The sequence below is a fragment of the Saccopteryx leptura genome, chromosome 4 (genome assembly GCF_036850995.1).
Source record: "Saccopteryx leptura isolate mSacLep1 chromosome 4, mSacLep1_pri_phased_curated, whole genome shotgun sequence".
In the NCBI taxonomy this organism is placed as follows: Eukaryota; Metazoa; Chordata; class Mammalia; order Chiroptera; family Emballonuridae; genus Saccopteryx; species Saccopteryx leptura.
Window position 1 is genome coordinate 191,850,799 of NC_089506.1, and position 27,514 is coordinate 191,878,312.

At 41.4% G+C, this 27,514-nt stretch overlaps 1 protein-coding gene across 2 annotated transcripts in view; it reads right to left on the minus strand.

The window, feature by feature from the left end:
- The window catches only part of BAZ1B (bromodomain adjacent to zinc finger domain 1B), a 98,883-nt gene that overhangs the window by 16,779 nt on the left and 54,590 nt on the right, over positions 1 to 27,514 (minus strand). For both annotated transcript variants that reach the window (XM_066382372.1, XM_066382373.1), the window contains exons 10-13: positions 13,612 to 13,717; positions 12,112 to 12,210; positions 8,307 to 8,484; positions 4,664 to 4,846 (exon numbers count right to left, since the gene is read on the minus strand). In XM_066382372.1, the coding sequence (XP_066238469.1) occupies positions 4,664 to 4,846; positions 8,307 to 8,484; positions 12,112 to 12,210; positions 13,612 to 13,717 (566 nt within the window). The remainder of the gene's footprint in view (positions 1 to 4,663; positions 4,847 to 8,306; positions 8,485 to 12,111; positions 12,211 to 13,611; positions 13,718 to 27,514) is intronic.

A 27,514-nucleotide genomic window follows, 5' to 3' on the forward strand; every position in this document is an offset into this window, starting at 1 on the left:
ATTTTAATGGAGAACATTGTTGAACTACTTAGTAGGTAACCTAATTGATTTTCCATGAAATTCTTCCATGCTTTCCGTTTGTGTGCTATGTGTCTAGGCTCCAAGGTTAAGCCTGCAAAGTGCTCATATTTTCTTCTCCAATTAAGCTAAGAATCAAGTTTCATATGACAAGCTAAGAACAGGTTACTTCACCATTGAGGTTGAGTACTGGGGAGGGGGGGGGACCTTAATGAGAAATCTACATCAAGTTCTCAATAAGAAAACATTACAGGTAAAGAAATGGCAAAGAAAGATCAAGAAAGAGACTCTTCTGTATAACACTGAGTTAAAAACAAAACCCATATAAGTACTCAACAAGACTCGAAATTATGCCTACTGAGAAATGATTTAGCAAAGGAGACTCAATTATATAATGCCTTAGATTTCATGTAGGTGACCTGGATGCCACATAATCATTAAAAAAGTAGACAAGAAGCCTGACCTATGGTGGGGCAGTGGATAAAGCGTTGACCTGGAACACTGAGGTCACTGGTTCGAAACCCTGGGCTTGCCTGGTCAAGGCACATATAGGAGTTGATGCTTCCTGCTCCTCCCCCTACCTCTCACTCTCCTCTCTAAAAATGAATAAATTAAAAAAAAAAAAAAAAAAGTAGACAAGAAAGTGTAAATTAAATCCTAGTATGATAGTGAAGTCTCTGAGCCTACATCACAATGAATAGTTAAACCTTTATCTTAGTTCTCTGCTCTGCTTACGACTTCCCCAAAATGATCTTCCTGTTATCACATATCACCGCCTGGCCCCAGGAATAAACTGGGGGGGGGGGGGGGGTACATGACAACTGTTCAAATATGTGAGCCGTGTAAGAGAGTACACTTATTCTGTGCAAACCGAGGGCAGCTGTCAAGGACAAGGCCATGTTCAACCTATGCACCCTTCCATGATCTAATTAACTCTAACTTATTCTTCAAAATTCAGTTGATACGTTCTTATCTCGGGAAGTTTTCTCTAATTCGCCCCTAGGTATGCCTGGTGAGATGAGTATTGCTCTTTATCATCAGTACTTGTCACACTACTATAACCATCTCTCACTGAAACTAAATTCCTTGACGGCACAGACTTCTGGCTTCTTTCTACTCATCATTGTAACCTGCAGACCTACCACAGTGACTGGCATAAGCAAACTTTCACCAGCTGTTTACGGAAAAAAAGGGAGAAAAAGGAAAATAAAAAATATGGAAAAATGTATGTCCCTGGATAATGGCTGGGATCTCTCCCTTAATGTAGTTTATAAATTCTTAAGTAATCTTTTTTTTTTTTGTAGCAGAGACAGAGAGTCAGACAGAGGGACAGATAGGGACAGTCAGGGTCAGGAAGAAAGATGAGAAACATCAATTCTTCGTTGCAGATCTTTAGTTGTTCATTGATTGATTTCTCATATGTGCCTTGACCGGGGAGCTACAGCAGACCAAGTAACCCCTTGCTCGAGCCAGCGACCTTGGGCTCAAGCTGGTGAGCTCAGGGTCTTGAACCTGGGTCCTCCACATCCCAGTCCGACGCTCTATCCACTGCGGCACCACCTGGTCAGGCTAAATTCTTAAGTAATCTTAAGCAGAAATCTAATACACTAACAGACAAAAATAGAGCTGCTAATTACTCTAATTAAGAAAAACCAGGCTGGGTGAAAAAGGTGAAGGCACTAAGCAAAAAAACCCAAAACATATACATATACCTCAGACAGGCAACAGTATGGTGATTACCAAGGGGAAAGAGGGGTAGAGGTGGGAGTAGAAGAAGAAATAGAAAGATAAATAATGATAGAAGGAGATTTGACTTAGGGTGGTGAACACACAATACAATACAGACATAATGATGTATTACAGAATTGCATACCTGAAACCTATATAATTTTATTAACCAATATCATCCCAATAAGTTTAATTAAAAATATTTTTTAAATCACTGAATGACTAAAAATGTAAAAAGAACATAATATTCATCAGTAAGAAAATTAGGATGTAGAAAAATGAACATCAGCCCTAGCTGACTGGCTCAGTGGGCAGAGCATTACCCAGCATATGTACATCCTGGGCTTGATTCCTGGTCAGGGCATGCAAGAGAAGCAACCATCTGCTTCTCTCCCCTTTCTCTCCCCCTTCCTCTCCTGCAGCCACTGTATCGAGCAATGGCCTGGGGCGCCAAGGATAGTTTGGTGGTCTGAGCATCGGCCTCAAGCACTAAAAATAGCTCGATTGATTCGAGCATCAGCCCAAGATGGGGGTTGCCAGGTGGATCCTGGTTGGGGCACATGTGGGAGTCTTTCTCCCCTCCTCTCATTTAAAAAAAAAAGGACATCAATCATCAGGGTCACTAGCTCAATCCCAAGGGCAGTGGTTGAAGCCCCGGTCAGGGCATATATGAGAAGCAATTAATGAGCACATAACTAAGTGGAATAACAAGTTGATGCTTCTCTCACAAAAAAAGAAAAAACCAAGTATCTTCATGGACTCATAGGAAGGGGGACAGATACTCAGGATATCTTGATGAGTAAAAAACTGCAGAACATTAGGCAGAGAATTCCATTCAGTAAAAAATCCAAACTCATCTTTGTATATATAAAGAAAACACTGTTAAAAAAAAAAAAGAAAAAAGAAAACACTGTTAGAGTGATATTCTTAGGGAATGAAATTAGGATGGGAGTTGTTTCATATTTTACTTACGTCTCACATTTGGTTTATTTACAATGAGCATGCTACTTTTAAATTAAAAAACAAAGGAATCAGACATTCACATGCAAAAACATGAAGTTGGACTCTTACTATCTATAAAAATTAACTAAAAAGGGATCAAGGATCAAAACACAAATGCTAAAATGCTAAAACTATAAAACTTGTAGAAGAAAACAAGGGAAAAGCTTCATATTGGATCTGGCAATGATTTCTTGCACATGACAACAAAAGCAGAGGCAACAAAAGAAAAAACAGTTAAGTTGAACAATACAATTTAAAACTTTTGTGCATCAGAGGACATTATCAATAAATAGAAAAGGCAGCTCATGGAATGGGAGAATACATTTCCAAATCATATATCTGATAAAGAATTAGTGTCCAGAACATATAAAGAACCCATACAACTCAACAGCAACAAAACCAACCAATTAAAAAAATAGACATAGGATTAGATAAATGTTTGCCCCCCAGATATAAGACAACTAGCTATTAAGCAATGGAAAAAATGCTCAGTATCACTACATCATTAAGAAAATGCAAATCAAATCCACAAGATACCACTTCCTAGCCTACCATCAAAGAAACAGGACACAAGTGTTGGCAAAGATGTAGGAAATTGGAACCCTTGTGCATTACTGCTAAGAGTCTGAAATGGCACAATGACTAAGGAAGACATTGTTATAGCAGCTTCTCAAGAAAGTAAAGAGAATTCCTATATGATCCAGCAATTCTACTTCTGGGTATATACCCAAAAGAATTGAATATAGGGACTTGAACAAATATTTGTACACCCATGTTCATACCAGTATTATTCACAACAGCCGTAAGGTGGGAGTGATCCAAGTATCCACCCACGGACAAATAAACAAAATGTAATTTTATACATATACATACATATTCACACACGTACAATAGAACCTTAATCTGTTTTAAAAAGGAAGAAAGTTCTGGTACTTGCTACAACGTGGATGAACTTAAGCCAGTCAGAAAAGGACAAATATTCTATGATTCCATTTACATAAAGTACCTAAGAAGTCAAATACACAAACACAGAAAGAAAATGGTGGTTGCCAGGGGGTGGGGGTGGAGTGCAAAATGGGTAGTTTAATGTTTGTAAAGAACGTAGTTTCAGTTTGGGGAGATGAAAAAGTTCTGGAGATGAATGATGGTAACAGTTGCAGAACAATATGAATATACCTAATGACAGAACTGCACACGTAAAAAATAGTTAAATTCTGCCCTGGCCGGTTGGCTCAGCGGTAGAGCGTCGGCCTAGCGTGCGGAGGACCCGGGTTCGATTCCCGCCAGGGCACACAGGAGAAGCGCCCATTTGCTTCTCCACCCCTCCGCCGCGCTTTCCTCTCTGTCTCTCTCTTCCCCTCCCGCAGCCAAGGCTCCATTGGAGCAAAGATGGCCCGGGCGCTGGGGATGGCTCTGTGGCCTCTGCCTCAGGCGCTAGAGTGGCTCTGGTCGCAACATGGCGACACCCAGGATGGGCAGAGCATCGCCCCCTGGTGGGCAGAGCATCGCTCCATGGTGGGCGTGCCGGGTGGATCCCGGTCGGGCGCATGCGGGAGTCTGTCTGACTGTCTCTCCCTGTTTCCAGCTTCAGAAAAATGAAAAAAAAAAAAAAAGTTAAATTCTCTGCTACACATATTTTACGACAATTTAAAAAAACTTAAAAATGGTGACCACCTTTTAAAAAAAGGATTCAGTTCTGGGAAAGGGAAAGTGGGACATTCTGACCCATAATCCAACTCTAGAGGCAGGGCTATGCTCCAGATACCAGTTTGAAAACCACAAACTTTAGTGAAAGTGACAAAAATGGAAAATTGGTCCAGGGAACAGGGTTTATAAAAAGCACAGGGTTAAAGTATTTAAAAAACAAATAGCACTCTTCTACAGTCATAAAACTATATCTTCATTAACTAGATACCTTTGCTTCCTCTGCCATTTTTTTCTCTTCATCCACCTCTTCAGTCTTTGCTGAATCTTCGTTTTGGACTTTTCTTCTCTTTTGCTTGGGAGCCATGAAGCCTTGGAGAAATTTCTTTATGACACTGGCTTGAAGGGTAATCACACACTCACCAAAATCCTTCAGTTTCTCTAACGAAATCACCTATAGGAGTTGATTTTAAAACCAGATTGAGAGAAAGGCTGAGAGGAAGATGAACAGAGACTATTCTTTGCTAAATTCAAATCAACCTAGATACCAATGGGTGACATAAGACTGGGATCCTCAGTTCTATGGATGGCTTATGCATTTAAAAGCAGCTGACTACTTCTATTTCCTCAGTGAAGGAACTCAGGAAATGCTGAAAACTTGCTCCATTGAAGAAAGTTAAGCAACTCATTATTTTTATTCAGTAAACTGAGTACCTCTTATGTACAAACTACAGTCTCAAGGCAAAAAATTAAAAAAAAAACACTTGTATTTACTTTATAAATGAGGAAACAGAAGTTATATCACTTTGATCCAAATCATGCTCTTAAATGCCTAACACTACCTTCTCAGTCATGTAAGACAATGCCAATTAAAAGATATCACAGAGAAACAAAGAATAATGATAACCCAAAGTTAGTAAGGCATGGTTTGGCACAAACTAGGTAATTGATATATATTTGCTAAATAAATAAATATTGTAGTAAATGTACAATATTTGAAAATGGCAAAGTAATTTTGGCTTGAATAATTCTTCAAAAAGCTTTTTTTTTTTTTAAGCCTTTTTTATTTTTTGACAAGGAGTCAGAGAGGGACAGACAGGAAGGGAGAGAGATGAGAAGCATCAATTCTTTGTTTCGGCTTCTTAGTTGTTCATTAATTGCTTTCTCATATGTGCCTTAACAGGGAGGTTGGGGACACAGTAGAGTGAGTGACCCCTTACTTAAGCCAGCGAACTTGGGCTTCAAGACAGCAACCATGAGGTCATGTCTATGATCTATGATCCCACACTCAAGCCAGTAACCTCAGGGTTTCGAACCCAGGTCCTCTGTGTTCCAGTTCAATGCTCTATCCACTGCGCCACCACAAGGTTAGGGCAAAAAGTCATTAAAAAACAAAGATGGCCATGGCCAGTTTGCTCAGTGAATAGAGCACCAACCTGGCATATGGATGTTGGTCAGGGCACATAAGAGAGTGATCAGCTGCTTCTCTCCCCCCCTCTCCTTCTTCCCCTTCTCTCCCTTCTCCTCTCTCACAAGCCAGTGACTTGATTGGTTTGAGCACTGGCCCTGGGCACTGAGGATGGCTTGGTTAGTCTGAGAGTTGTCGGCCTCAGGTGCTAAAAATAGCTTGGTTGATTTGAGCATTGGCTCCAGATGAATCCCAGTAGGAGCACACACAAGAGTTTGTCTATCTCCCTTCTTCTCATTTAAAAAAAAAAGAAAGAAAGAAAAACAAAACAAAAAACACAACAATATTTAAAATTCTTTTCCTAAGAATTTGCTAAGATTTCATTACCAGACTAATTAAAAAGAAAAAAGTAACATATAAGATGCATGTAGCCCTAGCTAGGTAATTGGGAGGGTTAGAACACCCTCCCAATATACCAAGGTTGTGGGTTTGATCCCCACTTGGGGCACATACAAAAATCAACTAATTAATACATAAATAAGTGGAACAATAAACAGATGTTTCTCCCTCTCTCTCTCTATTTCCTCTTTCTCTCCCTCTCTAAAATCATTAAATAAATTAAAAAAAAAAAAAAAAAAAAGATGCTTAGGCCCTGGTCAGTTGGCTCAGCAGTAGATTTGGCCCAGTATGTGGAAGCCCCAGGTTTGATTTCCAGTCAGGGCACACAGGAGAAGCGCCCATCTGCTTCTTCACCCTTCCCTATCTCCTTCCCCTCCTGGAGCCAAGGCTCCATTGGAGCAAAAAGTTGGCCCAGGTGCTGAGGATGGCTCCATGGCCTCTGCCTCAGGTGCTAGAATGGCTCCAACTGCAACGGAACAAGGCCCCAGATGGGCAGAGCATCACCCTTGGTGAGTATGCCGGTGGCTCCCTGTCAGGCGCATGCGGCAGTTTGTCTGACTGCCTCCTTGCTTCTAACTTCAGGGGGAAAAAAAGATGCTTATATAATTTGCTAATTCTAATAGCAAAGAAAACAAAATATAAACTGTGACAGTTGAGGATTTAAACTCCTCAACTCCATGGGTTATTAAGTACCTTGAAGCAATATACAGACTAAAATGGAAAGTGTTTATCAATTAGGAAATATGGGTGCAGAAAATGTAATCATTCATAAAAAAAAAATCACAACAATCACACCTGAAACTAATATAATATTGTATGTCAACTGTAATTGAAAAATTAAAAAGAAATGATACAACAATACACATGATATAATGCATATAAATCACTTTAAAAGACCCACAGATATTGTTCAGAGTTAATATGGACTTTATTATTAAAATCAGTAAAAAACATTTTACAGTAACTGATGGATAGTATTCTCCAATCTTCTCTCCAGCTTCGACACCAAAACCTACCTAGAGTGGAAAGTCAAATTTCTTGAACTGTTTTACCCACACTATTTATAGGTCCCATGGAGCAGTAAATGACAGGACTAGATATGTACTCATTTAACAGCATGAATGTTGTCCAAAATAAGCATAAATCTCCTGAGTTAATCTGGCATAAAAAAATGGGTAAAAGCAGCCCTGCCCAGATAGCTCTCTTGGTTAGAGCATTGTCCAGAAGCACAGAGGTTGCTGGTTCAATCCCTGGTCAGGGCACATACAGGAACAGGTGTTCCTGATTTTCTCCTATTCTTTCCTTTCCTCTAAAACCAATAAAATAATATTAAAAAAAAAAAAGTGAGTAAAAGCAGAATACAAATATATTTCAGACCTTAAAGCACAGGTATCACATGAAAATAAACATGTTAAATAATGTTATAGGACTATGGGTCCAGGACTAGAATTTATTCAACTTAACAGAAAACCTCTTTTTTTGGGGGGGGGATTTTCTGAAGTGAGAAGTGGGGAGGCAGAGAGACAGATTCCCACATTCCCACATACTCTTGACCAGGATCCACCCAGCATGCCCACCAGGGGACGATGCTCTGCCCATCTGGGGCATTGCTCCATTGCAACCGGAGCCATTCTAGTGCCTGAGGTGGAGGCCATGGAGCCATCCTCAACGCTTGGGCTAACTTTGCTCCAGTGGAGCCTTGGCTGCGGGAGGGGGGGTGGGGAGAGAGAGAGAGAGAGGAGAGAGGGAAGGGTAGAGAAGCAGATGGGCGCTTCTCCTGTGTGCCCTGGCTGGGACTCAAACCCAGGACATCCACAAGCTGGGCTGACACTCTACTACTGAGCCAACCGGCCTGGGCCAAAAACCCACTTTTTGAACAAAGGCTCAGAGCCCCATTAATTTTTTTTTTTTTAGATACCATCAAAAGGTGACAAAGGAAAAATATCATATACATAGAGAATTTTTAGTTCCACATGTCTCTCGAGATAAACCCAAATATATGATTTCCAGGATCATCAGAGAAAGCAAAAACAGTACCAGGGAACAATTCCAAATTGGGTTTTCGTGAATATTATATGCCTCTTAGGGTGTTTTCATATGTTCTTACCCGAGCTTCAAATTCTGATGTTTCCTCCAAATAACCAAGACCCCCCTTTTGTAGCCTTGTTGCAACTTCAATGAGATCACTACGAAGAAAGTTTAAGAGCTCTTGGTTGCCATCACAGGATTTTAGGCCCAAATTTGGCTTCCGGGCCAGATGAATAGAATGAATAATATCCTGGTACCTAAAAAGTTGTGGTGAAAAGGAGGGGAAATAAAGAAACTTTTGAACTGGTCCATAAATTTCAATTACTTGAATAAAATGTTTTATTTCTGTAAAACATATTTAGATTTTTTTCATCTCTACTTGGTTAATTTTAAAAATCTCCCATTTCTTGCATAAATTATCAAATTGCTCTATATTTGATTCATTTTAAAAACAAACTTATTTTAGACTCTGATAGTTCAGTTGGTTAGCATCTTCCCAAAGCACAAAAGTTGCCGGTTCAATCCCAATCAGGGCACATATAGGAATCAATTAATGTTCCTGTGTCTCTCACTCCCTTCTTGTCTTACTAAAATCAATAAATAAAAATTTAACAATAAAAACTTATCTTATTCTGTATTTGATAAATTCCAGTATCTGAAATGGGTTGCTTTCCCTAGCTCTAATTCATGGTACCTAGTTTGTATATTTTTAACTATTTTATCAGGAATTTCTTGGAATTTTATCTGTAAGAATTCTTTGAGGCCTGTTTTAAAGATGTGCTTGTCCAGCTTGACCAGGTGGTGGTGCAATGGCTAGAGCGTTAGCCTGGGCTGCTGAAGACCCAGGTTCAAAATCCCAAGGTCGCTGCCTTGAGCAAGGGGTCACTGGCTCGACTGAAGTCCCACAGTCAAGGCACATATAAGAAAGCAATCAATGAACAACTAGGGTACCACAACTGAGTTGATGCTCCTCATCTTTCTCCCTTCCTGTCTGTCTCTCTATCTCTATCTCTTGCAAAAAAAAAAGAAAGCCCTGACCTGTGGTGGCGCAGTGAGTAAAGCGTTGACCTAGAACACTGAGATTGCAGGAAACCCCGGGCTTTTCTAAGAAAAGATATGCTCCTCCAGAGAGAATGTGCATTTGCTTATGTCAGATGCCAGGAATTGCTACCAATCCAAGATAACTTTATGTTAACCTGCCTGAAATCTTTACAACACAGAAGAAAAATGATTTCCATTGAAAACCTACATAAGGACCTTTACTCACTCTTATACTAAAGATTACACATTTGAGGTCCCAGCAAAAAAGACTCCAATAAGAGTCTCTACCCTGGTGATGGACCATTAAGTTTCACTGCTTGCTTCCTACACTAAATGAAAAATGAAGCTCAAGGTCATGTAGATTGAGTATTAAGTTCCCTATTCTTTCTTAATAATAAAGGTTTTTAATATTATTTTCCTCTGGATATGACCTCATTATGCCGAACTGGTTTTCTTTCTTCTTTGAAGAGAAAAGAGAGAGACAGTAAGACAGGAAGGGAGAGATGAGAAGCATCAACCTGTAATTGCATCACTTCAGTTGTTCACTGACTGCTTCTCTATCCACTGTTGTCACCACCAGTCAGGCCCCCTGGTTTTCTTTTTCCTTCATTATTTTTTTGTGTGTGTGACAGAGACAGAGAGAAACAGATAGGGACAGACAGGCAGGAAGGAGAAAGATGAGAAGCATCAATTCTTAATTGTTCATATATGCCTTGACCATGGGGCTACAGCAGAGTAAGTGACCTCTTGCTCAAGCCAGCGACCACGGAGGTCATGTCTATGATCCCACGCTCAAGCCAGTGAACCCATGCTCAAGCTGGCGACCTCAGGGTTTCGAACCTGGGTCCTCCACATTCCAGTCTGATGCTCTATCCACTGCGCCACTACCTGGTCAGGCCCCACTGGTGTTCTTATAAAAGATTTTTTCATTGCTTTCTATATACAAGATAATTTCCCTGCTATTTTACCTCTTTAAGTAAAATAGAAAAATATATTTAACTTACCAGTTAAGATCTTTTTAATCATCCTTAAAGAGTTTATTTCTAATTTTATTACAATCTGATCAGAGAATGTATCCTGAAACTTTCTACTTTTTTAATTTGTTGAGATTGTTTCTGTGGTTAAGTATATGACCGATTTTTATAAATGTTCAATGGATAGAACGAAAAAATTTGCTTCATGTTTTCAACTGGCCTAGTATCCTTTTCTATACTCAAAAAAATTTTTAATTGAGTTATTAACTGACTCCATACCCTTTAATTTATATCCTTCATCACTTAACATACTTTCTTATAAAGAGCTTTTTAAAAAAATAAATAAATGAATTTGAACCTCAAATGATTTGTGACACATCATTATCATATGTCCTTGGCCACGCCCCTGGAAGGGAAGCAATGCAAATAACCACCAACAAAAGAATAGATAAATAAATGGGTAGATTCACAAATATTATTAATCATAGAATAATATAAAGAAAGGAAAACAGAGCTCAGATATAAAACAAATTGATGTCAAGTAAAGAGCAGTGAGTCCCCAAAACTGTATGTATTGCTTAACAGCTTTTAAAAAGTTCAAAACTAAGCAAAACAAAACAAGGTGGGTTCTTTCCTAATGTTCAACAAAACCAAAAGAAAAAAGTATTTAAGCTTTGTATTTAATCCTCACAATCTCTAACCTTTTAATGGGAGGATTTAATCTGTTCATATTTAGTAAATCAAACAAGTCTTTTTAATCCCTTGCATGTACCTAGAAAATATTTTAAACAGAAGGAACATCATAGAACTGTATTACTTTGTGGTTCTGTGTACTGACATTTTCCTTTGTTTTTCTTGATTTTCCTAATCACACCTGTATCAATATAGCATAATTCTGAATATAATTTAATTTTTCAGATGAAGCAGTGGGCTAAAACCAATAGGATATTTGTTATCACTCACAAAAGTCTGACAAAATTGTAGAGCCATGTAGTAAGTGCTATTTTCCTCTCTCTTTAACCATACCTAAATTCAACCATGAAAACATGCAATGAGAAACTACAGGTTACCTTAAGCCACAACTTTGTCCTGGCTTTGATAGAAACAATGGCCAGAACAGGAAAGGACACTAGCAAATCTACATGGAGTTGATGCTAATTTTGTACAGTTTTTGTTTTTTTCTTGAGATGTAATTTGTGTAAGATTAAACTCACAATTTTAAAGAAAATTTAAACCACATTTTCAGTGGTTTTTATGTTGTGGAACCATCAAAACTACCTAATCCCAACACATTTTCATCACTCCAAAAAGGAACATCATATCTGTTAGCCGTCACTCCCAATTCTTCTCATCTTCCATTACCTGGCATCCACTAATCTTTCTTGTGTATGGATTTGCCTCTTCTGGATATCTCAGATAAATAGAATCATATAGTCTTTCATATCTGGCTTCTGTCTCAGCATGTTTCCTAGGTTCATCCATGTTGTAGCATGTATGAGTACTTCATTCCTTTTTATGGCTTAATTTATGAATATATGAACCACATCTATCTATCAGATGGACATTTAGGCTGGCTATTCTGAATACTGACAATACTTTTCATCACCATCTGATGTGGAATTGCATTTGCAAGGCAGCCTAAACTCAAAGAGGCTCTCAGTGTAGTGCATGGCATGCATTATTCAATGACTAATCCTACTACCCTGCATATACATGGCTTAAATGCATTTTTTCCCCAAATAACTATGATGTGACAAGAAAATATCAAGAAAAGAAATATAATAATAAAAATTTGAAAATTAAAAACCTAAGACATTTATACTATCTAAGGCAGAAGAGAAATGTGAAAAACAAGATGAAAATCCTTACCTTTTCTCTAATCTCTCTTTAAGTTGGCTTTCTCTAATTCCCTGAGGATGAAGACAACTTAGCAACTCATCCAGTTCCTTCTGACTATCACATAAAAACCTGTAGAGGCAAAAGAGATCTGAACAATTCTGAGTAGAAAAAAAGTCAAATACTAAGAAAGGATGCAGGGTTGATGGTGGGAGCTGGGAGAGCAGAATTCCAAATTTGCTCACACTAACTAAATTTACTACTTCCATGCCTAATGTTAACTTTATCTATGGACAATGGAACCAGTGTTTCCTATTAAAATATAATGAAACAAGGTAATAGGTACATTTGTCCTATACCTTCAAAGAGTAAACATATCCAAACATAAAAGATAAATGGTCATTAAACCAGAGGTGATCATAGCTCAAGTAATTAATACAGTCACAAAGTAAAGGCCCTTTCAAAACCTAACTCCCTGCCTAAAGGCAGAATTAACACAAAGGAAGATTCTGTATACAATACTTAATTTTTTTTAAATACTGAAGATGAAAATCCTAAATAGTTCTTCTATTTGCAAACAGGCTGAAAAGCACTTCCAATGCTATGTAAGATCTATAACAGGGGTCCCCAAACTTTTTACACAGGGGGCCAGTTCACTGTCTCTCAGACCATTGGAGGGCCGAACTATAAAAAAAACTATGAACAAATCCCTATGCACACTGTGCATATCTCATTTTAAAGTAAAAAAACAAAACGGGAACAAATACAATATTTAAAATAAAGAACAAATTTAAATCAACAAATTGACCAATATTTCAATGGGAACTATGCTCCTCTCACTGACCACCAATGAAAAAGGTGCCCCTTCCGGAAGTGCGGCGGGCCGGATAAATGGCCTCAGGGGGCCGCATGTGACCCGCAGGCGGTAGTTTGGGGACCCCTGATCTATTAGGTTACAATACAAGGGGAAAATACATAATTCCAAACCTTAGAACAAACAAATACTTCTATCAAAAAATCAAGTCTGCTCTTAAAGAGATGAGTTTCCTTATCTAAGAAATCAAAGTCAGCCTAACCAGGCGGTGGCGCAGTGGATACAGCATAGGACTGGGATGTGGAAGACCCAGGTTCAAGACCCCGAAGTAGCCAGCTTGAGCACTGGCTCATCTGGCTTGATCAAAAAGCTCACCAGCTTGGACCCAAGATCGCTGGCTAAAGCAAGGGGTTACTCGGTCTGCTGAAGGCCTGCAGTCAAGGCACATATGAGAAAGCAATCAATGAACTACTAAGGTGTTGAAACGAAAAACAAATGATTGATGCTTCTCATCTATCTCCATTCCTGTCTGTCTGTCCCTATCTATCCCTCTCTCTGACTCTCTCTCTATCCTCGTAGAAAAAAAAAAAGAAAAAAGAAATCAAAGTCACACAAAATGGTTTTAATAAATGATCACTAACTCACTGGTGTTAATATATCAAATACTTTCTCCACATTGAAAGACAAAAAAAGAGCAGCCAGATGAATGTTCACATTACCATAGATTTTGTCCTTGTTTAGGTATGGTGGTCTCTACTGCAACTTCTGTTGCTGGTCCATGTTGTGTGTGCACGCTTATACTTTTGCCTAGGTTTGCCTTCTTACCTAAGAAAAATTAATACATTAGGTTAAACATAATAAATACCCAATTCCTAGTTTCAAAACTAAGGAGTACATAAGGTACCAAATCTAACAATAACATAGATGTTGCTTATTAAATATATCCACATGTACAACAGATGCTAATTTCTCTTAAATATCTTATATCAATGTGCTATAGCACATTATCTGAGATAATAGTTCTCTATACAGTTGAATAGCTATACAGTTCAAAGTTTAAGAGTTTTGCAACTTATAATAGAGACGGATAACTAAGTAACTTTATTTCAAAGCAAATAATTTATCACAATGTTAATACAAAGATATCTGTGGTGAAGAAGAGGCAATTGAACTATATGAAATACAAAAAACTTATCCCTGGAAGCTTCAAATGTCAAATATAATTAGAATTTTTTGTAAGCCAACTAATTCTTACATACTAATATATATATATATATATATGACCTCATACTACAATTGATTTGTTCCCCTGTCTCTATTATCTCCCCTGCAATACTAACAAAATCTTTTTCAGTCTTTTCAGTCAGGTAATTCTGAAGAGACTCTGCCATGCTGGAAAGAGAAAACATGAAGCAAACATCCACCAGGATGACCTAGAAGCGATTAGATCTGGATGCCAATCTTTTCTTAGGGAGCTCTTACTGTGTAGGCCCAATGTTTAAAGCAGGGGTCGGGAACCTTTTTGGCTGAGTGAGCCATGAACACCACATATTTTAAAATGTAATTCCCTGAGAGCCATACAACGACCTGTGTACGTTTTCATTATCCAATAAAAATTTGGTGTTGTCCCAGAGGACAGCTGTGATTGGCTTCAGCCACCTACAACCATGAACATAAGTGGTAGGAAATGAATGGATTGTAATACATGAGATGTTTTATATTTTTAACGTTATTATTTTATTAAAGATTTGTCTGCGAGTCAGATGTAGCCATCAAAAGAGCCACATCTGGCTTGCAAGCCATAGGTTCTCAACCCCTGGTCTAAAGAAAGCCACACTAAGCTTTTGAAACACATTCAGTCTCTCAGCCCACTGGAATCTGACCTATGTCTTAAAATCTTGACTTTATATTTATTGCTCTTAAACATAACTGCCCTCACCTGAATATTTCACATCTACCAGAACTAGATTTTTTTACTAAGTATTATAATCTAACACTCAATATAATTTAACAGGAAAATGACTTAAATTTGAAGTTTGAGGAATAGTTTTTCCTTCTTTATAAATTTTTGTGAGTTTAAAGATTGGGTAATAAGTTTATCTAAAATTAAGAAAAGGCCCTGGCCAGTTGGCTCAGCGGTAGAGCATCGGCCTGGCGTGTGGGGGACCCGGGTTCGATTCCCGGCCAGGGCACATAGGAGAAGCGCCCATTTGCTTCTCCACCCCCACCCCCTCCTTCCTCTCTGTCTTTCTCTTCCCCTCCCAAGGGGCCAAGGCTCCATTGGAGCAAAGATGGCTCGGGCTCTGGGGATGGCTCCTTGGCCTCTGCCCCAGGTCTCGGCAGAGCGACGCCCCGGAGGGGCAGAGCATCGCCCCTGGTGAGCAGAGCGTTGCCCCTGGTGGGCGTGCCGGGTGGATCCCGGTTGGGCGCATGTGGGAGTCTGTCTGACTGTCTCTCCCCGTTTTCAGCTTCAGGAAAAAAAAAAAAATTTTTTTTTTTAAGTGAAGATTTTGCCATGGCTGGATAGCTTAGTTCAGGGGTCCCCAAACTTTTTACACAGGGGGCCAGTTCACTGTCCCTCAGACCATTGGAGGGCTGAACTATAAAAAAAACTATGAACAAACACCTATGCACACTGTGCATATCTTATTTTAAAGTAAAAAAACAAAACGGGAATACAATATTTAAAATAAAGAACAAGTAAATTTAAATCAACAAACTGACCAGTATTTCAATGGGAACTATGGGCCTGCTTTTGGCTAATGAGATGGTCAATGTCCGGTTCCATATTTGTCACTGCTAGCCGTAACAAGTGATATGACATGCTTCCGGAGCCATGACGCGTGCGTCCCGCGTCACCAGAAGTAATACTGTACGTGAGCAATGCTGCGCTTTGCTGCGCTGCCACATACAGTACTCTGGTACTCTCACTGACCACCAATGAAAGAGGTGCCCCTTCCAGAAGTGTGGCAGGGGCCGGATAAATAGCCTCAGGGGGCCACATGTGGCCCATGGGCCGTAGTTTGGGGGCCCCTGGCTTAGTTGGTTAGAGCATTATCCAATACACAGAGATCGCTGGTTCAATCCCTGGTCAGGGCACATGCAGGAACAGATGGATGTTTCTGTCTCTCTCTCCCTTCCTTCCTCTATAAAAATCAGTCAATAAAATATTTTTAAAATTGAAAATATCTAAAAAAAACCCATAATCTTATATTTGAGAAGCATATTTTGTTAGGTATAGAAAGTAGACCAAAAAGGAGGCCTGTGAATCATCTAACCCAGTGTTTCAACAGGAAGTCATGTTACCTCCGAGGGGACATTTGGCAATATCCGGACACATATTTGTCACTATTGGCATCTAGAGGTTAGAAGCCAGGGATGGTGCTAAGTATCCTACAATGCATAGAATACTCCCACTACAGAGAATTATCATGCCTAAATGTCAATAAAGCTGAGCTTGAGAAAGCCAGACCTAACCTAACAACATGAACTTTTTATTAAAAATATTTTTAAATTTCTTCCTTGAAATATATTTCAACAGAGATGTTTGGGGTACTGACCTCAGTGCAGTTGAAAATTTGTGTATAACTTTGACTTTCCCAAAACTTAACCACCCTCAGTATTCATGAGGGATTGGTTCTAGGACCCACCCAGATACCAAAATCTGCGGATGCTTAAACACCCTACAAAAAATGGCATAGATCAGTGCATACTGTTGGTCTACCCCATCTATGAATTCCAAACCACAGATCAAAAATGGTACAGGAGCCCTGACCAGGTATAGCTTAATTGGTTAGAGCACTGTCCCATTACACCAAGGTTGTGGGTTTGATCCCCAGTCAGGTCACAAATAAGATCAACGAATAATAAGTAAGTGAAACAATAAATCAGTATTTCTCTCTCCCTTCTGCTTTCTAAAATCAAGAAATAAAAATTAAAGCCTAACTAGTAATGGCACAATAGACCTGGGACGCTGAGGTCACCAGTTTGAGCATGGGCTCACCAGCTTGAGTGCAGGGTTACCAGCTTCAGAATGGAATCATCAACATGATCCCACCGTTGTTGGCTTGAATTGCCCCCCCCACGGCACCGCCCAGATCAAGGCACATATGAGAAGCAATCAATGAACAACTGAAGTGCAATAACCACAAGTTATGCTTCCCATCTATCTCCCTGTCTGTCTCTCTCTAAAATTAAAGAGAGAAAGAAAGAGAGAAAGGGAGGGAAGAAGGGAAGGAGGAAAAAAGAAAGAAGGAAAAGGAGGGAAGAAAAGAAAAAAGGAAAAAAGGAGGAAGGGAGTGGGAGGGGGAGAGGGAGAGGGAGAAAGGAGAAAGGAGAAAGGAGAAAGGAGAGGGAAGGGGAGGGGAGGAAGGGAGGAAGGGAGGAAGGGAGGAAGGGAGGAAGGGAGGAAGGGAGGAAGGGAGGAAGGGAGGAAGGAAGGAAGGAAGATAATATAGGTATTTATTGAAAAAAAATCTGGAAGACGGAAAATGGTGACACAGTAGGCGGACATTACAACTCCCACCTCCCAGAACCAAAGTGGATTACAACTTAAGACCAATCATCTTGAAAAATCAACTTTGGACTAAACTAAGAGGAATCTATAACCAAGCATCACCGAAGGAACCACACTGAGCTGGTAGAAAGGCAAAGATGCGGAAAGGGCTGCCCTGCTCCCAGGAGTGAGAGGCGGCCTGTCTCTCACAGTGGGGTAGGTTTCCTGGAGAGTGGTGGGCCCTCATCCGCAGGACCGGAACCCCAGCCTGGAGTCCCAGAGACTAGAGGAGGCGTACCAACAGTAGTTAGCTGAAAAAAGAGCCGAGTTACTGTTTGCGAGAGGCAGACAGTATTCTCACATCCAGGCTCTGTCTTAAAGGGACAGCACAGTAAAACCTCGTTCACAGCCACTTACCTGGGGCTCCGGGAGCAGCGAGAGGACTGGGGTTGTGAGAGGATAGTGTAGTCACAGGGACACAGGGAGAGACTGTGGGGTACAGTCACTCTGACCACTGTACTGAGTCACTCCAAAATCTAAAGTGCCCATTCCTGGGAGAACCAAGCTAACAAAGGGAAGCAATTACCCCACCCAGCTGAGGCTCTCCTGCGCCAGTCAGTGCAGAGACACTTAGAAGCAGGGGACACATCAGGGACACAGGATTTGAGTGCTGAGTTCTGGGCTACACAGCTCCCCCAACCTGCTGAGTACCGTCCCAAGGGCGGGAGGGCCTGGCTGCGGCGGCCCCAAGCGGAGCCCAGTGAGGCAACCCACACAGCAGCAGCAGGGAGCAGGAGCGGAGTGGAAGAGGCCTCCCATGGTCTCCAGAGGCAAAAACCTACGGGGCAAGGCATAACCCCCCCCAAGGTGGGGCAGACCCCAGCGGGGTAAGGCATCCCAGGCACCCACAGGTGGGGGGAGCGAAGGTGGGGCCCGGAGGCCTGCACTGCGAGGGAGAGGGGTAGAACCCAGTGACCCTCACACCCGTGGGGGCAGAGACCGGAGATGCAGCCCTCACACCACAGGGCAGAGCCCAGCGAGGCAGGGAGTCCCCCAAGCCCACAGAGGAGCCCAAGCTACAGCCCGCAAGCCCATGCTGGTGCCCAAGTGCCTGAGGAGGAGTAGACAGAGGGGGGGCCGATGGAAAAACTTCACTTCAGAAATAAAGATGCCACACACACATTGGCCAAGAGTGGATAAAAGCCAGCCTAGGAGTGCAGCTGATAGTTAAAACAGCATCAGGGCCCATCCCAAGAAAATTTAGAAATAATATAACTGAAAGTTGGAGGCAGACAACACCAACCCTATACTCCGCTAGCTACACAAACAACACATCCAAAGGAGCAGTCTATACAGAGACAAAATGGGAAGACAGAAGTGCTACTCAAATGAATTAACAAGAGAAATCCCCAGAAAAAGAACTGGATGACATGGAAATAACCAAGATACTGGATGCAGAGTTTAGAATAATGGTTGTTAGAATGATCAAGGATCTTAGAGCAACAATAGATGGACAAAGTGAGCACCTAAACAAAGAGATAGCTGATATCAAAAAGAATACTGAAGGCCCTGGCTGGTTGGCTCAGTGGGAGAGCGTCGGCCTGGCGTGCAGGAGTCCCGGGTTCGATTCCCAGCCAGGGCACACAGGAGAAGTGCCCATCTGCTTCTCCACCCCTCCCCCTCTCCTTCCTCTCTGTCTCTCTCTTCCCGTCCCCCAGCCAAGGCTCCATTGGAGCAAAGGAGGCCTGGGCGCTGGGGATGGCTCATTGGCCTCTGCCTCAGGCGCTAGAGTGGCTCTGGTCGTGACAGAGGGATGCCCCGGATGGGCAGAGCATCGCCCCCTGGTGGGTGTGTCCGGTGGATCCCGGTTGGGCGCATGCGGGAGTCTGTCTGACTGCCTCCCCATTTCCAGCTTCAGAAAGATACAAAAAAAAAAAAAGAAAAATGACACTGAAATCATAAAAAAGAATCAGACAGAAATGACAAACACAATATCAGAAATAAAGACTACACTAGAAGAAATTAAAAGCAGGCTGGATGAAGCAGAGGATCGAATCAGTGATTTAGAGCAGTGGTCCCCAACCTTTTTTGGGACATGGACCAGTTTAATGTCAGAAAATATTTTCACAAATCGGTCTTTAGGGTGGGACGGATAAATGTATCACTTGATTGAGACAAGCGTCAAGAGTGAGTCTTAGACGAATGTAACAGAGGGAATCTGGTCGTTTTTTAAAAATAAAACATCGTTCAGACTTAAATATAAATAAAATGGAAATAATGTAAATTATTTATTCATTCTCTGTGGACCTGTACCAAATGGCCCACGGACCACTACCAGTCTGCGGCCCAGGGGTTGGGGACCAATGATTTAGAGAACAAGATAAGCGAAAGCAAGGAAGCAGAACAGCAAAATGAAAAGAGGATCAAAAGGTCTGAGGAAACTCTAAGAGAGCTCTGTGACAACATGGAGAAACAACATCTGTTATAATAGGGGTTCCTGAAGAAGAGAAATAAGAAGGGATAGAGAACTTGACTGAAGAAATCATAGCTGAAAACTTCCCTAAATTGATGCAGGGGAAAAATCACACAAGTTCAAGAAGCTCAGAAAATCCTATTAAAGAGGAACCCAGCCTGACCAGGCGGTGGCGCAGTGGATAGAGCGTCGAACTGGGATGCAGAAGACCCAGGTTCGAGACCCTGAGATCGCCAGCTTGAGCATGGGCTCATCTGGTTTGAGCAGAGCTCACCAACTTGGACCCAAGGTCGCTGGCTTAAGCAAGGAGTTACTCGGTCTGTTGTAGCCCCACGGTCAAGGCACATATGAGAAAGCAATCAATGAACAACTAAGGTGTCACAATGAAAAACTGATAATTGTTGCTTCTCATCTCTCTCTGTTCCTGTCTGTCTGTTCCTATCTATCCCTCTCTCTGACTCTGTCTCTGTAAAAAAAAATAATAATAAAGAGGGACCTACACCAAAGCTAAGAGATAAAGAAAGAATACTAAAAGCTGCAAGAGAAAAGCAGTCAATCATTTACAAAGGAGCCCCCATAAAGATGACATCTGACTTCTCAACAGAAACACTTGAGGCCAGAAGGGAATGGCAAGAAATATTCAAAGTAATGCAGAACAAGAGCCTACAACCAAGACTTCTTTATCCAGCAAGGCTATTGTTTAAAATTGAAGGAGAGGCCCTGGCCGGTTGGCTCAGCGGTAGAGCGTCGGCCTGGCATGCGGGGGACCTGGGTTCGATTCCCGGCCAGGGCACATAGGAGAAGCGCCCATTTGCTTCACCACTCCCCCTCCTTCCTCTCTCTCTCTTCCCCTCCCGCAGCCAAGGCTCCATTGGAGCAGAGATGGCCCGGGCGCTGGGGATGGCTCCTTGGCCTCTGCCCCAGGTGCTAGAGTGGCTCTAGCGGCAGAGCGACCCCCCCAGAGGGGCAGAGCATCGCCCCCTGGTGGGCAGAGCGTAGTCCCTGGTGGGCGTGCCGGGTGGATCCCGGTCGGGCGCATGCGGGAGTCTGTCTGACTGTCTCTCCCCGTTTCCAGCTTCAGAGAAAAAAAAAAAAAATGAAGGAGAAATGAAAAGCTTCCCAGACAATAACTAAAGGAACTCATTACAACCAAACCAATGCTGCAAGAAATGCTAAGGGGCCTGTTGTAAACAGAACAAAGAGGGAAAAAATCTAGTAAAAGAGTAATGTAGATTTAAAGAATAAAATGGCAATAAACAACTACATATCAATGATTACCTTAAATGTAAATGGATTAAATGCTCTTATCAAAAAATATAGGATAGGTGCATGGACAAGAAAACAGGACCTGTACATATGCCGTCTACAAGAGAATCACCTCAAAACAAAAGATAGATAGAGTGAAAGTAAAGGGATGGAAAAAATATTTAATGAAAATGGAAATGAAAAAAAAAAGCTAGTGTAGCCTACTTATATCTGACAATAGGCTTAAAAAGAAAGGCTATATAGTCAAGGATAAAGCAGGTCACTACATAATGATAAAAGGAGCAATCTAGCCTGACCTGTGATGGTGAACCAGATAAAGCATTGACCTGGAACACTGACATCACCGTTTCGAAACCCTGGGCTTGCCTGGTCAAAGCACATATGGAAGTTGATGTTTCATGCTCCTCCCCCCTTCCTTCTCTCTCTCTCTCTCTCTCTCTCAATGAATAAATAAAAATCCTTTTTTTAATGTTTCTTTTATTTATTTATTTTTCAGAAACAGAGTGAGAGTCAGAGAGAGGGACAGATAGGGACAGGCAGGAATGGAGAGAGATGAGAAGCCCATCAATCATCAGTTTTTTTTGTTGTTGTTGTTGCAACATCTTAATTGCTCATTGATTGCTTTCTCATATGTGCCTTGACCGTGGGCCTTCAGCAGACCCAGTAACCCTTTGCTCAAGCCAGAGACCTTGAGTCCAAGCTGGTGAGCTTTTCTCAAACCAGATGAGCCTGCGCTCAAACTGGCGACCTCAGGGTCTCGAACCTGGGTCTTCTGCATCCCAGTCCAACGCTTTATCCACTGTGCCACCGCCTGGTCAGGCTAAAAATCCTTTTTTAAAAAAGAAGCAATCCAACAGGAAGATATAACCATTATAAATATCTATACACCTAATATAGGAGCACCTAAATATATAAAGCAGATTTTGATGGACATAAAGGGCGAGATCAACAGCAATACTATAATAGTAGGGGATTTCAATACCCCATTAACAGCACTGGATAGACCCTCAAGAAAGAAAATTAACAAAGAAACAGCAGACTTAAAGGACACACTAGATCAGGGGTCCCAAACTTTTTACACAGGTGGCCAGTTCACTGTCCCTCAGACCGTTGGAGGGCCGAACTATAAAAAAAACTATGAACAAATCCCTATGCACACTGCGCATATCTTATTTTAAAGTAAAAAAACAAAACGGGAACAAATACAATATTTAAAATAAAGAATAAGTAAATTTAAATCAACAAACTGACCAGTATTTCAATGGGAACTATGGGCCTGCTTTTGGCTAATGAGATGGTCAATGTCCGGTTCCATATTTGTCACTGCTAGCCGTAACAAGTGATATGACACGCTTCCGGAGCGTGAATTCACCAAGGTGGCAGGATATAAAATTAATACACAGAAGTCAGAGGTATTTTTATACACCAACAATGAACAGACAGAGAAATTATGGAAAAATCCCCTTCACTATTGCAACAACAAAAAAAATAAAGTACGTAGGAGTAAATTTAACCAAGGAGGTTAAAGACTTATACTCGGAAAATTAAAAAACACTGATAAAGGAAATCAAGGAAGATACAAACAAGTGAAAGCATATAACGTGTTCATGGTTAGGAAGAATCAACATCATTAAAATGTCTATATTACCCAAAACAATTTATAAATTCAATGCAATTCCTATTAAAATACCAATGACATACTTCAAAGATATAGAACACATATTCCAAAGACTTATATGGAATCAAAAAGAAACACGAATAACCTCAGCAATCTTGAAAAAGAAGAATAAAGTGGGAGGTATCACACTTCCTGATATCAACTTATACTACAAGGCCACTGTACTCAAAACAGCTTGGTACTGGCATAAGAACAGGCATATAGATCAATGGAACAGAACAGAGAACCCAGAAATAAACCCACACCTTTATGGACAATTGATATTTTTATAAAGATATTTATTTATTTATTTATTTACAGAGACAGAGAGAGAGTCAGAGAGAGATAGATGAGAAGCATCAATTATCAGTTTTTCGTTGAGACACCTTAGCTGTTCATTGATTGCTCTCTCATATGTGCCCTGACTGCGGGCCTAAGTTGGTGAGCTTTGTTCAAACCAGATGAGCCAGCGACCTTGGGGTCTCAAACCTGGGTCCTCCGCATCCCAGTCCGACCCTCCATCCACTGTGCCACCGCCTGGTCAGGCAACAATTGATATTTGACATAGGAGGTAAGAGCATACAATGGAGTAAAGATAGCCTCTTCAACAAATGGTGTTCGGAAACTTGGACAGCTACCTGCAAAAAAGTGAAACTAGACCACCAACTTACACCATTCACAAAAATAAACTCAAAATGGATAAAAGACTTAAATGTAAGCCGTGAAACCATAAGCATCTTAGAAGAAAACATAGGCAGTAAGCTCTCTGACATCTCTACAGCAATATATTTGCGGATTTATCTCCACAGGCAAGTGGAAAAGGACAGGATGAACAAATGGGGCTATATCAAACTAAAAGGCTTTTGCACAGCCAAAGACAATAAGAACAGAATAAAAAGACAAACTACACAATGGGAGAACATATTCGACAATACATCTGTTAAGGAGTTAGTAACCAAAATTTATAAAGAATTTGTAAAACTCAACAGGAAGATAAATAATCCAATCAAAATGGGCAAAAGGCATGAATAGACACTTCTCCAAAGAGGACATACAGATGGCTATCAGGCATATGAAAAAATGTTCAACATCACTAATCATTAGAGAAATGCAAATTAAAACCACAATGACATATCACCTCACAACTGTCAGAATGGCGCTCATTAACAAAACAATACAAAATAAATGCTGGTGAGGATGTGGAGAAAACAGAACCCTCATGCACTGCTGGTGGGAAAGCAGATTGGTGCAGCCACTGTGGAAAACAGTATGGAGATTCCTCAAAAAATTAAAAATAGAACTGCCTTTTGACCCAGCCATCCCACTTTTAGGAATATATCCTAATCACTGATTCAAAAGAAGAAATGCACCCCCATGTTCATGGCAGCATTGTTTATAATAGCCAAGATCTGGAAACAGCCCAAGTGTCCGTCAGTGGACCAGTGGATTAAGAAGCAGTGGTATATATACAGAATGGAATACTATGGGGCCATTAAAAGAAGAAAATCTTACCTTTTGCGACATGGATGGACCTGGAAACTATTATGTTAAGTGAAATAAGCCAGGCAGAGAAAGAAAAATACCATATGACCTCACTCATTTGAGAAATCCAATGAACAATGTGAACTGAGGAACGGAATAGAGGCAGAGGAGGGATCAAAGGACCAAGGGGAATGCGGACAGAGGGAAAGGGGATGAGAGGATGGGTTCAGAGAAGGAAAAGAGATTGGTGAAATTATATATACATAACACAGCATTATAGAGAACAGAAAAGCAAATCCTGGAGGGAAGGGGGGAGGGCATTGGGGGAAGGAAGGCAAGGGGGATGTTGAGGGGAACACAGGGTTGGGGGGGGATATATTCAGTGGAACACTTGAATCTATGTAAACACAATAAATTTACATCAATAAAAAAAATTTTGTATTTTGTATTGTTTGTTCCAAGGTCAACTGTATATTCCCCCTTCAAATATATACATACACATTTACACACTTCAATATATATATACAATTTATTTTTCCAAGAAAAAAGATATAGTGTGACTCAGTGATCTCATCTTGAGACACATATCTTTGGGGGGCGTGCACCAATCATGAGGAATGGCATTTTGCAGACAAGCTAAAATGGCATTCAAGAACAAGTCTCCTGTCTTCAAGTTAAAGATGGCGAAGTAGGAAGATCCTAAGCTTACCTCCTCTCATTGACACCAGAACTACAACTGCATTTAGAACAGCTATTTCTAATAACAACCTGACTACTAGCAGAACAGATTTTCTACAACTACAGCTATAAAGAAAAAAACACATTGAAATGGGTAGGAGCAGTCAAGGCTAAGTCTAGTCAGGATCTACCCTACCCCACACTTCCAGCGCAGTGACTCACAAGTTGGAGGGATATCACAACTATGGAGGTCGTCCCTGAAGACCTAGCCTGGGAGACCTGCACCAGGAAGAGGAGCAACTGTAACATTTGGCATTGAAAACCAGTGAGCTAATGTCTCGAAGAGCCAAAGGGGTATAGGAAACCCAGGTTGTGTTCTTTCTGAGTCCTGGGACAGAGGCAGCAATTTGAAAATTACAGAGGTTATATGTGAAGGTGATACATTGACTAATTTTAGGGAGTGTGCTGGAGAGACAAGGAACTTTCTCCTGAGAGGTGTTGGCATGTGCCATTTTTTTCTCTCCTCCTTCTTTTTTTTTTCCCCCTCTCCTCTTTCTTTAATCTAGCTGGTCTGACTCTGGCAGGCACCATTTCTGACACTCTCCATTAAGCTTGCTAATACTGTACCCCACTCTAGCATTTCCCTGAGGACACACCCAGGCTAGCACATTCCAAAGTGACTCTTGTTCTGCCACACCCAGTGGGCAGCCTTAGACACCAGTGTGTCTGCAACAGTGTGGCTGAGCCTCGCAACCAGCAATGCCAAAAGCCTGCCCTGCACACCAGTGAGCCCACAACAGTGGTGTTCCACCCTCACAGCCAGCAGGCCAAGAACCAGATTCACCTGACAGTGTGTCCATAGAAGCTGTAGTCCAGATACAACAGGAAGCCACATTAGTCCGCCCAGGAAACACCTGTGGAGCACCTGACTCTGGCAACAAGAGGAATTCTACCACTGGGTCCCATAGGACACCTTCTAAATAAGGCCACTTTTTCAAGACTAGGAGATTTAGTCTACCTACCTAATACACAGAAACAAACAGGTAAAATGAGAGAAAAGAATATGTTCTAAAAAAAAACACAGGACCAAGCCCCAGAAAAAAACTAAATGAAAATGAAGTAAGCTGTCTACTAGATAAAGAGTTCAAATAGTCATAAAGATGCTCATTGAATTCCCTGAACAAGTGGATAAACTCAATGAGAACTTCAACAAAGAGATTAAAAATAATAAAAAAAAAGGACCTATCAGAACTGAAGAATTTAACAACCAATATCATAAATACACTGGAGGAAATCAGCAGAAAATCAGATGACACAAAAGAATGGATCGGCCCTGGCCGGTTGGCTCGGCGGTAGAGCGTCGGCCTGGCGTGCGGGGGACCCGGGTTCAATTCCCGGCCAGGGAATCGCACACAGGAGAAGCGCCCATTTGCTTCTCTACCCCCCCTCCTTCCTCTCTGTCTCTCTCTTCCCCTCCCACAGCCAAGGCTCCATTGGAGCAAAGATGGCCCGGGCGTTGGGGATGGCTCCTTGGCCTCTGCCCCAGGCGCTAGAGTGGCTCTGGTCGCGGCAGAGCGACGCCCCAGAGGGGCAGAGCATCGCCCCCTGGTGGGCGTGCCGGGTGGATCCCGGTCGGGCGCATGCAGGAGTCTGTCTGACTGTCTCTCCCCGTTTCCAGCTTCAGGAAAAAAAAAAAAAAAAAAGAATGGATCAGCAATCAGGAAGACATGATCGTGGAAAATAGCCAATGGAAGATCAAAACGAAAAATAAAAAAGAATGAAGATAACATAAGAAAAGGTCCTTTGGGACAACATCAAGTATACTCACATTCAAATAATAAGGGTCCCTGAAAGAGAAGAGAAAAAGAAACGAAAAACTTATTTCAAAAAATAATGGCTGAAAACTTCCCTAACCTGGTGAAGGGAATAGATATCCAAGTTCAAGAAGCGCAGAGCCCCAAACAAGATGAATCCAAAGAGACCCACACCAAGACACATTATAATTAAACTGTTAAACGTTAAAGAGAGAATCATAAAAGCAACAAGAGAAAAACAACTTGTTACATACAAGAAAATGACCATAAGACTGTGAGTTGGCTTTTCAACAGAATTTGTATGCCCTGCCTGATGGCTCAGTAAATAGAACATCAGCTCCATATATGGACGTCCCAGGTTCAATTCCCAGTCAAGGCATACAAGAGAAGTGACCATCTGTTCTTACTCCCTCTTTATCTCCCCCTTCTCTTCCTCTTCCCCTCCCGTACCAGGGGCTTCAATGGTTTGAGCATGGCCCCAGGCACTGAGGATAGCTCCCTTGGAGCACATCAGCCTCAGGCACTAAAAATATGATAGGAGCATCAGCCCCAGGTGGGGTCAGCTGGGTGGCGCATGCTAAAGTCTGCCTCACTATCTCCTCTCCTCTCACCCAAAAAACAAACAAAACAAAACCAAAAAACCAGAAACTGCAGACCTGAAGAGAGTACCACAATATATTCAACATGATGAGAGGAAAACCTACAATCAAGAATACTTTGGCCCTGGCCGGTTGGCTCAGTGGTAGAGCGTCGGCCT